This window comes from Lampris incognitus, chromosome 12, assembly GCF_029633865.1.
Source record: "Lampris incognitus isolate fLamInc1 chromosome 12, fLamInc1.hap2, whole genome shotgun sequence".
NCBI classification, from domain to species: Eukaryota; Metazoa; Chordata; class Actinopteri; order Lampriformes; family Lampridae; genus Lampris; species Lampris incognitus.
Genome location: NC_079222.1, coordinates 10,707,598 through 10,721,990, shown reverse-complemented (window position 1 = coordinate 10,721,990; position 14,393 = coordinate 10,707,598). Strand labels below are relative to the sequence as shown.

General features: G+C 47.8%; 1 protein-coding gene across 1 annotated transcript in view; it reads right to left on the bottom strand.

The window, feature by feature from the left end:
• cacna1bb (calcium channel, voltage-dependent, N type, alpha 1B subunit, b) overlaps positions 1-14,393 on the bottom strand; it is a 277,440-nt gene that overhangs the window by 74,346 nt on the left and 188,701 nt on the right. Inside the window, 5 exon segments of the mRNA XM_056290621.1 lie at positions 4,211-4,273; positions 7,440-7,546; positions 8,369-8,436; positions 9,176-9,293; positions 12,415-12,487. Of these exon segments, the coding sequence (XP_056146596.1) occupies positions 4,211-4,273; positions 7,440-7,546; positions 8,369-8,436; positions 9,176-9,293; positions 12,415-12,487 (429 nt within the window).

Sequence of the window (14,393 nt, the reverse complement as noted above, 5' to 3'; positions counted from 1 at the left end):
CCAATCGATCCCTATTTTAATTCAAACACCCACCCTCGTACTGCATGCGTTCGCCAGCTGCATCTCTCCGGCCGGCAGTCTCGAAGGAGTCGCCTCCCCACTTCCGTGACAAGGCGACCCCAGGCCGAACCACTGCTTTTTCCGACACGCCCAGAGACGCATTCATGTGACGAACACAAACCGACTCCGCCCCCCTCCCGAGGACAGCGTTGCCAATTACTGCTGCTTCATCGTGTCCGGCCATAGTCGGATCTGACGAGATCGGGGCGCGAACCCCGGTCCCCAGTGGGCAACTGCATCGACACAAAGCCGCTGCTTAGACCGCTACACCACCGCGGACCCGGTATTCATATTTGAGAGAAAGAACATGTGCATAGGGATAAAAAGCACTAAAGAAAAAAGTTCTTCCATTTCAAACTCCCACCCTGCCACTGTCCCCGCAGCGGGTCGCGACCGGCGGAGGTCGGAAACGAGAGCCCGCTCGGGGCTCGCCTCCCCAGGAGCGCCTCCCCTCTCGGCTTTGTTATTTCCACGTTCGTTTCAGTCGTCATCGTTTCCCTTTTCTTCGGCGCGTCACCATCCCTTGCATCAGATTTACGCTTTGAAGCCACGATTACGAGGGTAAACACATAACCCCTCCCCCCCCCAATTGTACCCGTCCAATCACCCCACTCTTCTGAGCCGTCCTGGTCGCTGCTCCGCCCCCCTCTGCCGACCCGGGGAGGGCCGCAGACTACCACGTGCCTCCTCCGATACATGTGGAGTCGCCAGCCGCTTCTTTTCACCTGACAGTGAGGAGTTTCGCCAGGGGGACCTAGGAGGATCACGCTATTCCCCCAAGTCCCCCCTCCCGAACAGGCGCCCCGACCGACCGGAGGAGGCGCTAGTGCAGTGACCGGGACACATACCCACACCCGACTTCCCACCCGCAGACACGGCCAATTGTGTCTGTAGGGACCGAACTGGAGGTAACACGGGGATTCGAACTGGCGAGCCCCATGTTGGTAGGCAACGGAATAGAGAGCTACGCTACTCGGACGCTCAACACACAAAAGTTTTAAGGCAAAACACAACGCACAAAACGCTTACCCGATTCGACTTAACATGGCGACGGCGGCGCATGGCGTCGTTCTCCCTCGGGCCGACGAACCGCCTATAACGCGCAGTGTTGTGAGCGTCGCTCGTCACTCAAAGTAGTCCGACCGTTCATTAGTACGAACCATTGCGCGTAACTCATCTCATCACCGGCCGCCTCTGGCCGCGGTGCCAGCAAGCTAAGTAGGGCACTCCAGACGTCCCTCTCCCCAGCAACGTCCTCCAGCTCCTCCTAGGGGATCCCAAGGCGTTCCCAGGCCAGATGGGACATGCAGTCTCTCCAGCAAGTTCTGGGTCTATCCCGGGGTCTTCTCCCGGTTGGACGTGCCTGGAAAACCTCCAAAGGAAGGTGCCCAGGGGGCATCCTAATCAGATGCCCGAACCATCTCAAGCAGTGGCTCTATGCCAAGTTCCCTAAGGCTGTGAGCCCAGACACCCTATGGTTAAATGTGTGTAACTCGATTTTTTTTTTAAATAGTAGGCTTTGCGGAGGTCGGTTCGTAAGTACGGGAATTCGTATGTCGGGCGTTCGTAACCCGGGGACTACCTGTATCTGATTGAATACCTCTGAATTTGTAATTGCTTACTCTCCCTTTGACTTACTATAGCTTGTGTCATCTAATATGTTACATCTCATTGGCCGGGAATACAAGTAGACCAAAACAAAAACCATACAAAATTATTTTGTGAAACGCTATTAACCCATGTGTTAACACGTGTGTCAGGTAATGTCAGGTAATGGATGGAGGTGGTTTATAATCTATTTTCAGCAATAGTGAGCCCGTCTTCATCACCCATTAAATAAAAGATGGGTCCTGCACCAAGAGGAGCACACCAAGAGCTCACACTGATGGTTGAAATGGAGCTTTTAATGACTTTTTCTTTTTAATGACATTGCACTCTAGGCACAAATGTGGGAAGGATCCAAAAATATAATTCAAAGGAGATTCATCAATGATGTATGGACAAATCTCGTCGTAATGATGTGTGCATGTTTCCATCTATTATGAATGAAGGCATCACATACTGTTTCTGCTTCGGCACAGTATGACTTATTTACATGGGAGTTTATGGGTTAGTTAAGTTTGTTCCCTCTTGTCACTTGTACCTCAAGATTCGTCGGGCAGGGGAGTAGATAGAATAATTCCTAAAAGATAGATAGAAGACAGGACGACAGTATAGACAGTGAAACAAGACAGGTAAGCAACAGACAAACAGATATATCAGCCACAGACGGGGAGTTTAACAAGTGGTGTGTTTGATATGAGAAAGCAGAAAGAGATTTGGGGATGATTTATGTTAGAGAAGCCGTACACACACAGAGACATTGTCTCCATACACGCACATGTGCAGCAACACACACCCTCAAATGTGCAAGGAATGTGAATTAACAACAAAATACAGTTATGTTCAGCACTAAATTTGTGTTATCTTATTGAGCTCGGGTGCTAAATTGGCATCTCTGATGTTGTATGTCCACTTAAAATGGATCAAGTCAACAGAGTGCCAGTCAGACTAGAGAGACAATAGTTGGCTGCCATATTTAGTTTGGGCTCTGGCTGATATTGCCTTGTAACAGTGAAGCCCTAGGGTTTAAATAACAAGCAGACTGGAAATGCTAAATTGCCTGGGGGAATGGTTGTACTTGGAAAAATTTCCATTTATTTATTTTTTTCCCCCATCATAGCGCATGCGATAAGATCTTCATACTAACTTCACACAAAGAAAGCCTTTCCCATCAACAAAGTACACAGTAGTGCTGGTGGGGCCAGGGTATTTGCTGGAGGAAAGTTGATCAACTTGACATATTGGCTGACAACACACACACACACACACACACACACACACACACACACACACACACACACACACACACACACACACACACACACACACACACAGACCTTTGTCTTCCTATATTTGTGGGGACCTAACATTAACCGACAGAGCTACAGTACATACCTAAACTTAACCTTAACCCAATCCAATTCTAAACTTAACCCTAAACCTAAATCCGTACCCCAAAATAAACCCTTGAAGAAGGGAGGAGTGGCCAGAATAGCCTCACCTTGCAAAACTACCCTCATTTTACAAAAAATGTCCCCCCCTGTTGTTAGGGCTGTGCAAAACTAAATGGATATTATATCACTACCGTCATATAAGACTACATATCACGTGGGCTTTTGGGTACGATAATATCGTGATATGACAGAAGTGTTGTCTTTTCCTGGTTTTAAAGGCAGCATTCAGTAAAGAGATGCAATTTTCTGAACTTATTAGACTGTTCTAGTTGTTGTATTATATATATATATATATATATACATTCATTATCCAAACTGCTTATCCTGCTGTCAGGGTCGCTATATATATAAAATATATTATTTGTCTCTACCTGTTTGGACATGATATCCACTTTATTCATGAGTGTTCATTAAAAATGTCACCGTGCAAATGTTTTGTGAGAGCACCAATAGCCACCGCCGCAATACCGGCAAAATATCGATATCGGCAAAAATATCGATATCGAGGTATTCGTTCAAAAATATCACGATATCTGATTTTGTCCATATCGCCCAGCCCTAACTCTTATGGATAACAGCTCTAATTGGTCTTCACAAATATAGCTGAACGAGTGAGAACACACACAGAAACACAAAACACACACACACACACACACACACACACACACACAAAGATCTTGAATTTTGCCATGGGTTTGTCCTCTCTTCGTTTGCCATATTTACATTTTTCGCTCTGTGAAGCACTTCCTGACAACCTGTTGAGAGCCCTTTATGAGCAGAGTGGACTGGGCCTGACGTGAGACGGTGGAGTGGTGACAGATGGCCACAGATTCTGAGCCTTCGGAGAGCTCTTGAGTTCCAAGCACATCTCAACAAACGGACCAGCGATAACATCCCGCGGACAGGGGCAAGCGGGGCGGGGAGAGGAAAGGCCAGACTAAACTACAAACGGAGAGGCGGAAGGAGGTCAAGGGGTGCAGGGAGGAGAGGGGAGGCCGCGGGCAGAGCAGAGGTTAGGATGAGAGAGGGAAAGAGAGGAGGAGAAGAGCGTGGAGGGGGGGGAGGGGAGATTGTAACAGAGAAGGATAACTCACAGTGACTGTACGCTGTTGACTGACGACCTGCGCGAGAGCGCATCTCGATTTTGCTTTACAAAACTGTACATGCAGAACAAAAACAAAGGAAAAGATGAGACACAAATGCAAACCAAAAATGTGCAGGGTCAAGGTGGCAGTCAGCTGTCCTTTCCATCCGTCTGTCCACCTCTCCCTTCCCATATCTAAACAAAAGAGCAAGCTAACAAAACTCCTGTGAAACTACCACACGACAAGAAACCAGGGTCAAAGGTGATGTTTGTCAACAGAAATTAAATGTATATTACAATTCCCCCCCCCCCTTTTCTCCCCAGTTGTACCGAGCCAATCACCCCGGTCACTGCTCCACCCCCTCTGCTGAGCCGGGGAGGGCTGCAGACTACCACCTCCGGTACATGTGGAGTCGCCAGCCGCTTCTTTTCACCTGATAGTGAGGAGTTTCGCCAGGGGAACGTAGCGCGTGGGAGGATCACGCTATTCCCCCCCAGTTCCCCCTCCCCTCCCCGAACAGGCGCCCCGATCGACCAGAGGAGGCGCTAGTGCAGCGACCAGGACACATGCCCACATCCGGCTTCCCGCTCACAGACACGGCCAATTGTGTTTGTAGGGACACCCGACCAAGCCGGAGGTAACACGGGGATTCGAACCGGCGATCCCCGTGTTGGTAGGCAACGGAATAGACCGCCACGCCACCCGGACGCCCTGTATGTCACAGTTTTTAAAGTGATTACAGTGTGTGGGGTAGAAGAGGTTGATGAGGTGTCAACCAGTTTAATCATTTGAATTATAATCTGGCATACAACTGCAAACGGTTAAATCAATATTTATTAGATTGTTTTATTTAAAATGTGGTCGCTAAATAGTCACATTTTAGATTATATAGATGGTTCAACTGCTCTTGTAAAGTATTAGAAATGTAACATGTGTTAGAAATTCAGCTTCTATGAAACCTTACAGCCAAAATACACACTGACCAGATTTTCTTCAAAAGATAAACTGTACAGTATGACCTCATCCAGTGACGTTTACCACACTGTGTTGTGTACAACTGACAATGTCCTGAGCAAAATTACACACAGTCAAAATAATAACAGTAATCGCAGTGACAAAGACTCGTCAAAAAAACGGAAAACTTATATACAGTGATTTACAAAGCATGCAAAGCCCTTCGATATTATTCCGCTTAAACTGACCTAGATCTTTAGTCAAGGGCACGGCTATTAAAAGAGAGATTGTGAATCAAATATGATCACTCCATCAAATGTATGAAGGATTGTGGTTTTTTTGTGTGTGGATTTTCCCTCCTTTTTCTCCCTATTGTACCTGGCCAATTATCCCACTCTTCCGAGCCATCCTGGTCGCTGCTCCACCCCCTCGGCCAATCTGGGGAGGGCTGCAGACTACCACATGCTTCCTCCGATACATGTGGAGCATATTATAGTAGAACTGGATACGGCGTTGCCGCTCAGCCTTGCAGCCATTTCCCAGTGGTCATTCGCGGTATTGCAGCAAAAAAAAAAAATCACCTGCGGCCCAAATAAGCATTTTCCCCATAGACCACCATTGTAAAAGAGACGCCTGTAAAATTGTTAATGATATAACTGTTGCTATAATCATGGTCAATTATTACTCTTTGTATTGTATATTTTTAAGCCATGGGGTTTTAATCTTTTAAAAAAAATTCCAAAGCCCAAAAAAATCTTCTTCTTTTTCGGCCAATGCGCCAGGCGAGCAATTCTCATAGGAATGAACAGGCGCCATTTTTAGATCCGGTATCCAGCCGCTTCTTTTCACCTGACAGCGAGGAGTTTCACCAGGGGGACGTAGCGCGTGGAAGGATCGCGCTATTCCCCTCAGTTCCCCCTCCCCCCCGAACAGGCACCCCGATCGACCAGAGGAGGCGCTAGTGCAGCGACCAGGACACATACTCACATCCGGCTTCCCACCCGCAGACACGGCCAATTGTGTCTGTAGGGACACCCGACCAAGCCGGAGGTAACACGGGGATTCGAACTGGCAATCCCTGTGTTTGTAGGCAACGGAACCGCCACGCTACCCGGATGAAGGACTTTGTAAAATTACAAATTGGAAAGGAGGCTTTGTAAAATTCAGCTTTACACAATGTCTTGAAACCAAATTTATGATGTCTGATGGGCTCAGAGAAAAATGAATAATGTTTTGTACTGAGGATGGTCTGTAACTCATAAATCAAAGACATATCTTTCTCAAGGCATTAAATAACCCCGTAAGATGCAACAATTCATCAGCTCGGTGATAAAAATGACTCTGCAAAGTTTCTCAGACTAGTTTTCACAGGCAGAGGTGAAGCATTTCCAGCATTCATTGTGTTTCAAAATACATCACTTCGGAGGCACACAGTCCTGGTTGAAAACGACTGCAACCCAGGTAGACGCAAGCTTGTGGAGCACAGTGACAGGTCAAAGAAGACTTACCGTAGAAAAAGATACCTGGGTGTGTTTTGTCATCCCTAAAACAGTGAAGCATGAATGAACAAAGACTATCTGACTGTAAATAGACAGGACAACATCCTCGCAACATCCTCCTGGTGATGTGTGCATAACAAAATCCTACATGGAAATGCTAATGAAGAATAAGAGCTGTGTTTGCGTATGGAGGTAAATCATGCTAAAAAATAATTTCAGCAACTTTATATTTTTGACTATATGGTTGTGTATAGATATCGGTGTAGAGGATGGATAGATCAGTGAATGTGTTCAGTGAAAGAGGCTTACAGGTCATGGTGCATGAGCGGTGGGGGGGTAGTATTTATCATTTCAGGATGAGCAAATCCCTTCCTTATTCATCTCTATTGAGGGTTTACATTCGGATTCAAAACCGAGGTAAAATCGTGATTGCAAAAGGGCCTTCAAATCACACCCATGGGTGGAGGATTGCATTGAGTGCTGCTTGGGAAGGGGGAGAGAGGTCGGGGGGGTGTTATAATAACATACACAAATCAAACACACACATCCACCCACGGAGAAACGCACACACTGAAGACAATTCAATAGACTACAATAATGCGATTGGAAAAATGCTGACTGAGAGAGGTAAACTCACAGCAGGGAAGACATGGGTATAGAGAGGCAATAATCTCTGTAGATATGACAACACTGTAAAATGTGGACCAAACCATCTCTGTCTCTAGTGTAGGGGTGCAAAGAGCTGCCTTAACAATACAAATGACCAAGTCTGCTGTGAAACTTACGCGGAGATCGAGATGTTGGCCGCTGACATAGGACTAACTTCTTTCACCTCCATAGCCTTCTGCAGGGCAAGCTTCTTATTGGCTGCTTCCTCCTGCTCCTCTTCATCCTGGCCATTGAGGGAAAAAAATCATCACGTACAGTAATGGCAATACCACAGTGGCTTGATTAATAGGCCTGAAGAAAAAAAACTATATCCAGTAATATGCTTTAACCCATGGAGGCCAGATCTCCAGGTCAAGGTTATCCATCCACCCATTATCCAAGCCACTTATCCAAATTGGGGTCACGGGATGAAGGAGCCTATCCCAGCAGTCATTGGGCAGCAGATGGGGAGACACCTGGACAGGCCGCTACGCCATCACAGGGCTGACACATTTAGTACGGCCGATTCACCTGACCTACATGTCTTTGGACTGTGGGAGGAAACCGGAGCACCCGGAGGAAACTCACGCAGACACGGGGAGAACATGCAAACTCCACAGAGAGGACAACCTGGGATGACCCCCCCAAGGTTTGACAACCATGGGGTTCGAACCCAGGACCTTCTTACTATGAGGCGACCGTGCTAACCACTGCACCACCGTACCGCCCAGGTCGAGGTTAGTGAAAGCAAATTTGTATGTAGGACACACTGTGTTTTAGGGGTTAAGCATATCTATTAGTGTGAAAGACTGCAGATGCTTTGAGCGCAGTGTTGCTCCTCCTAAATGCTGATTACATGAGGGGAAAAAATGTCTGTATAACAACACAGGCGCCTGACCATGCTTTGACTTGTTGGAACTTTTTTCTTTCATTTCACATCTCGTGTACAAATAAAGACATGGAAGGGTCTGGGGTCTTTCAGTGTGCGGTAGGATATTTTAAATTATGGGCTCTGCATTCCTTTGTGTACTGACATAAAGAAATGATCATGACTGGTCCTACATACCTTGGTTAGCTCTTGTGCATTTGCAAGGTTATCAACAGCGATAGCCAAGAAGACATTTAGGAGGGTGTCTGAATAGATGTGGGTTCAGGACAAAATATACACTTTTGTTAATTGTTGTGTTAAAACGTTATCCATTTATTAAACTCAGGGTGCAAAATCGAATTCCGCTTCCGGTGTGGCAAGGTGGCGGCGTTAATTCACGTTTGCAGCGGCCTCACCCGGTAGCAGTGTGGGAAGGTGGCGGCATTAATTCACGTTTGCAGCGGCCTCACCTGGCAGCGGTGTGGAAAGATGGTGGCGAGAACTTACGTTTGCAGCGGCCTCACCCAGTACCGTCCGTGCAGTGTCTCTGCGTCTGAGTTTGTGTCTCCGTTTGATGGTTGGGAGAGCTGGCGCTGGAACGGCTGGGAGAGCTCGCGTCCGGTGGGCCCAGGGGACCACGGCCCTGCCTGGAGCTGCGCCCAAAGTGGAAACACTGAGGGCGGTCTGACAGGACGTGGAAGCGCGGCAGGCTAAGCTAACTGCTAGCCCATGCAGACCGGCAGTTCTAACAGTCATTCTGGCTGGCGTTTGTTTTTTTTCTCTCTTGGACAGTGATTTTTTTTTTTTGTAGGTTTGATATATGTGCTCTCGTAGTTTTTAGATATGTGTTTTTGTCTTTGTGTTGCATTGCTGTGGGCTGGGGGGAAACGATATTTCATAAATGACAAATAAAGTGTTCCTGATTTCTGGGAAAGTTAAATATCTTTTCGCCATCTTACTCGCGCTTTTGAACTACGACCTGCACTTCGGTTGAAAAGAGGATACAGTTTCCAAAAAGAGTGAGGATGATGAAGTAGAAGGAGGAGAACATTCCCCGTTTCACACCCCCTTGAGACTCGATCCCGTGGTACATAACTGCGTTCCAGTCCTCGCCAGTCAGAATCTGAGAAAGAGAAGACACCCGTGTGACGCCAGGGACACAAACACGTCACAAAACACTGTACAAATCTCAGCCAGTTTTTGAAGAAGAGGGTTATACAAGCGTTGACTTTGAAATGTAAAAGGTTAACAGGATGCTCATTAGGAGATACAAAGGTACATAGGCGAGTCATTCCCACTAATTAAAAACGACAGATAACATTTTGTCTTTTCCTTCTTCAGGTCACCATTCTCTCATTTATTCTGAAGTTGCAAAGAGCGGACCTTGTGTGAGTAAGAGAAATACAGACGGGAAGGGAGAGGGCAAGAGGAGGAGGAGGCAGAGAAAAAACAAGAAGCGAGAGGAAGAGTGACAGATGGGGGACAAAAAGAGAGACCCGTACCCCTTTTCCACCAAATTAGCTCTTGTTCTTGAACAGAGAACCGGAGCTAATTTGGAAAGAATCTTGAACAGAACCGGTTCTGTTCACGATTCTTGGAACCTTGGTGCTATCTAAGGAACCAGCCCGTGTTTCCACCAGCTTTGAGTGAAACCCTTGTAATCAAGGCCGTGTCATAAACGGAGGGTGTTGCGCAATGCACGACGGAAGTAAACAGTACTAGCAGGATGGGGGATTGCATCGATTACCTGAAAACGTTTGTTTTGTTATTACTGATATTTGTTTTTTGTTTAGTTTTTTTGGATCCCCCCCCCCTTTTTCTCCCCAATTGTACTTGGCCAGCTGCCCTATTTTCCAAGCCGTCTCAACCCCCTCTGACGGTCCGGGGAGGGCAGCAGACTACCACATGCTTCCTCCGATACATGTGGAGTCGCCAGACGTTTCTTTTCACCTGACAGTGAGGGGTTTCACCAGGGGGACGTAGCGCGTGAGAGGATGACACTATTCCTCCAGCCCCGCCCCCCCGAACAGACGCCCCGACTGACCAGAGGAGGCGCTAGTGCGGCGACCAGGACACACCCACATCCGGCTTCCCACCCACAGACACGGCCAATTGTGTCTGTAGGGATGCCCGACCAAAGCGGAGGTAACACAGGGATTCGAACCGAAGAGCCCAGTGTTGGTAGGCAACGGAATATAGACCGCTATGCTACCTGGACGCCCCCAGACATTGGTTTTTATTCAAAGAACAAACATGGACTAACTATTAATGATAAGACGTAGAAGACTACTACGTGCAAGATGAATGGTATGTAAAATGCTTTATTTGCAGACATAACTTATCGCCTACACGAGTGTAAAGGAAACTACGTAGTCAGCAAATAAGATCTTCATTTGTTAATTATTTTTTTCCCGATGATTTATCACTTCAATTCTCCACAATTATTGCCTTCTCCATCTGTCTTTCTAGCCAAGAATATGACGTGTGCACACATGTCCTCATGGTTCCCACTTCAGGTCCTACTACTTTTTGGTTCCAGCTGGGAACCAACTTTTAGGGTCCCAAACCAGTTTACTTTTGGATGAAATGTACCAAACGGTTCAAAATGAGCTGTGTGATCCAAAACAAAACCCGTTCCATGATGGTGGGATACAGTAAGTGAGACCAGATGACTGAGTCAAAGTAACAATCCTGAAAATCAATGTGTTTAACTTACTGACACCTACGGTCATATGTAGAAGTTGCAGTGTTGTGTGACCACTGAGTCCAAGTTCTCTCACTTTTGGTCACTACACAAAGGATGTGAAACTTTCTGTGTTATATAATTTTTCCCAGGCAAAGCCCTACCAGAAAGTAGCCATTAAAATGAGCAAGTACAAGTGTTCCCAATTTAGGCCGTCCGGGTGGCGTAGCGGGTCTATTCCGTTGCGGGATCGCTGGTTTGAATCCCCGTGTTACCTCCGGCTTGGTCGGGCGTCCCTACAGACACAATTGGCCGTGTCTATGGGTGGGAAGCCGGATGTGGGTATATTACATTACATTACATTACAGTCATTTAGCCAACGCTTTGATCCAAAGCGACTTACAATAAGTGCATTTAACATAGGAAATCAGGAGAACTACTAGTCATCAGAGGTCATAAGTGCATCTAAACAAGCATCTAAGAGCAAAACCAGTGCTAGAGTAAAAGTGCAAGAAAGAGATTTTTTTGTTGTTTAATGAGTGAATACAATAAGTGCTAAGAACAAGTAACAGGGTAGTAGTTCTTAAAGAGGTGAGTTTTCAACTTGCGCTGAAAGATGGGCAGCGACTCCGCTGTCCTGACATCAGTGGGGAGTTCCTTCCACCACTGTGGAGCCAGAACAGGAAAGAGCCGTGACCGGGTCGATCGGCAGCAGGGGCCTCTGAGCAACGGGGCAACCAGGCGTCCCGAGGCAGCAGAGCCAAGTGGTCGGGCGAGAGCTTGACCATGGCCTGGAGATAGGAAGGCGCTGTTCCTTTCACTGCCCTGTAGGCTAGCACCAGAGTCTTAAACTGGATGCGAGCAGCTACTGGGAGCCAGTGTAGGGACATGAGAAGGGGCGTTGTGTGGGAGAACTTAGGGTGGTTGAACACCAGACGAGCTGCAGCTTTCTGAACAAGCTCCAGAGGTCTGATGGCCGACACCGGGGCGCCAGCAAGGAGGAAGTTGCCGTAGTCCAGCCGGGAGATGACCACAGCCTGGATGAGCACCTGTGCCATCTCGTCGGTGAGGAATGGGCGAATCCTCCTGATGTTACAGAGGAGAAATCTGCAGGAGCGAGCAACCGATGCAACGTTTTCAGCAAACGAGCAAACAGGTATATGTCCTGGTTGTTGCACTAGCGCCTCCTCTGGTCGGTCAGGGCGCCTGTTTGGGGGGGGGGAGGAGGGAATAGGGGGAATAGCGTGATCTTCCCACAAGCTACGTCCCCCTGGTGAAACTCCTCACTGTCAGGTGAAAAGAAGCGGCTGGCGACTCCACATGTATCGGAGGAGACATGTGGTAGTCTGCAGCCCTCCCCGTATCGGCAGAGGGGGTGCAGCAGCGATCGGGATTGCTCGGAAGAGTGGGGTGATTGGCCAAGTACAATTGGGGAGAAAAGGGGGGGGGGAGTGTTCCCAATTTGGATAGTTCTTGAGGACCTATTATCACAAATTTATCAGAGATAGAAAGTTTCCAACAGGACATTTGTTTGTGTGTAAATTTTCAGAAGGTACCGTACCTGGAAAACAGTTAGAATGGCAGCCGGGAAGGTATCAAAATTTGTCGCTGGTGTCTCATCTTCAAAGTTAAACCTACAAATCAGGACACAAACCGAGTCATACACAATGACATGAAGACGAGATGAACAAAAGGAGGTTTAAATATATAATGGGTTCCAGACACGTCTAGAGAGACATATGCCACAGCAGTTCAGAAAAGAGAACATCCATCCATCCATTCTCCAAACCGCTTGTCCTGCAGTCAGGGTCGCCTGCCGGGGTGCAGGTGGGGAGACACCCCGGTCAGGCCGCCGAGCCGTCACAGGGCGAAAAGAGAACAGCGCAGTATTGAATAACAAAACACGCATTGCAGATAGAAAATAAACATCAGTAGTACTTGATACCTCAAGTACTACTGAATCCATTTCTGTTTTGTCTCTTAACCCACTTCTACCAACTATATACCCACAAGCATACAAACACACACATACGTTCGTGATAGAAGTTGGTCTAACGCAAGGCTTTAGGTCCTGGGCTGTGTATCCAGAGACGGCGAAGGTTGTCTTATATTGATTATTTATGAGGTGGGAGGGAAAAAGAGAAGAAAGAGAGAGAGAGAGAGAAAGAGAGGGAGAGAGACAGGCTACAGCACCAGTCACTGGGGAGTCACTGGCTCCAATTTTCACCCAGCGGTCCTCCAGTATGGAGACCTGAACACACTATAACACTGTGTATTTACAGACAGAGAAAAATAACACTACATCCAGTCAGATGGGTGAGAGTCAAACGGCTCCCAAATTAATGAATGAGAGGTAATTAACCACTCTCTCCTCTAATTGTTCTCATCTTCATTGTTTGAACGGATAAGCCCTGGACTCTGAGCTGTATGCTTAAAGCAATGATACCAACGTCTTCTGAAGCCCCTATAGATGTGTAACCACAAGTTTACACAAAATCAGCTGGGGGAAACTATAAAAAAAATGCTTTAAAATGGATTTGCATTGGGGCATCCGGGTGGCGTGGCGGTCTGTTCCATTGCCTACCAATGTTGCTTCCGGCTTGGTCGGTCGGGTGTCCCTACAGACACAGTTGACTGTGTCTGCGGGTGGGATGCCGGATGTGTGTATGTGTCCTGGTCACTGCATTAGCGCCTCCTCTGGTCGGTCGGGGCGCCTGTTCAGGGGGGAGGGGGAACTGGGAGGAATAGCGTGATCCTCCCACGCGCTACGTTCCCTCTGGTGAAACTCCTCAGTCAGGTGAAAAGAAGCGGCTGCAGACTACCACATGAGGAGGCATGTGGTAGTCTGCAGCCCTCCCCGGATCGGCAGAAGGGGTGGAGCAGAGACCAGCATGGCTCGGAAGAGCGGGGTGATTGACCAAGTGCATCCATTCATCCATTATCCAAGCCGCTTATCCTATTTAGGGCTGCGGGATGCTGGAGCCTATCCCAGCAGTCAATGGGCGGCAGGCGGTTAGACACCCAGGATAGGTCGCCAGGCCATCACAGGGCCGACACATTAACACCTAGGGACAATTTAGTACGGCCGATTCACCTGACCTACATGTCTTTGGACTGTGGGAGGAAACCAGAGCACCTGGAGGAAATCCATGCAGACACGGGGAGAACATGCAAACTCCACACAGAGGACGACCCGGGATGACCTCCAAGGTTGGTCAACCCTGGGGTTTGAACCCAGGACCTTCTTGCTGTGAGGCGACTGCGCTAACCGTTGCGCCACCGTGCTGCTGGCCAAGTACAATTGGGGAGAAAAAGGGGGTAACCCCCCCACCCAAATAAATAAACAAATAAATAAATGGATTTGCAGCAGACGGGTAGGCAGACATTTTGTGTACACATGTTGTGATTCATCTGAGCGACAGACACATAGGGTTCCCATATTCAACACTGTTTCATCAGCACACATACAAACACTCCTCACATGAGAAAAATGCATTGGGACTGCAACTACTCAGAAACCCCACCCCAACCCCAAACAAA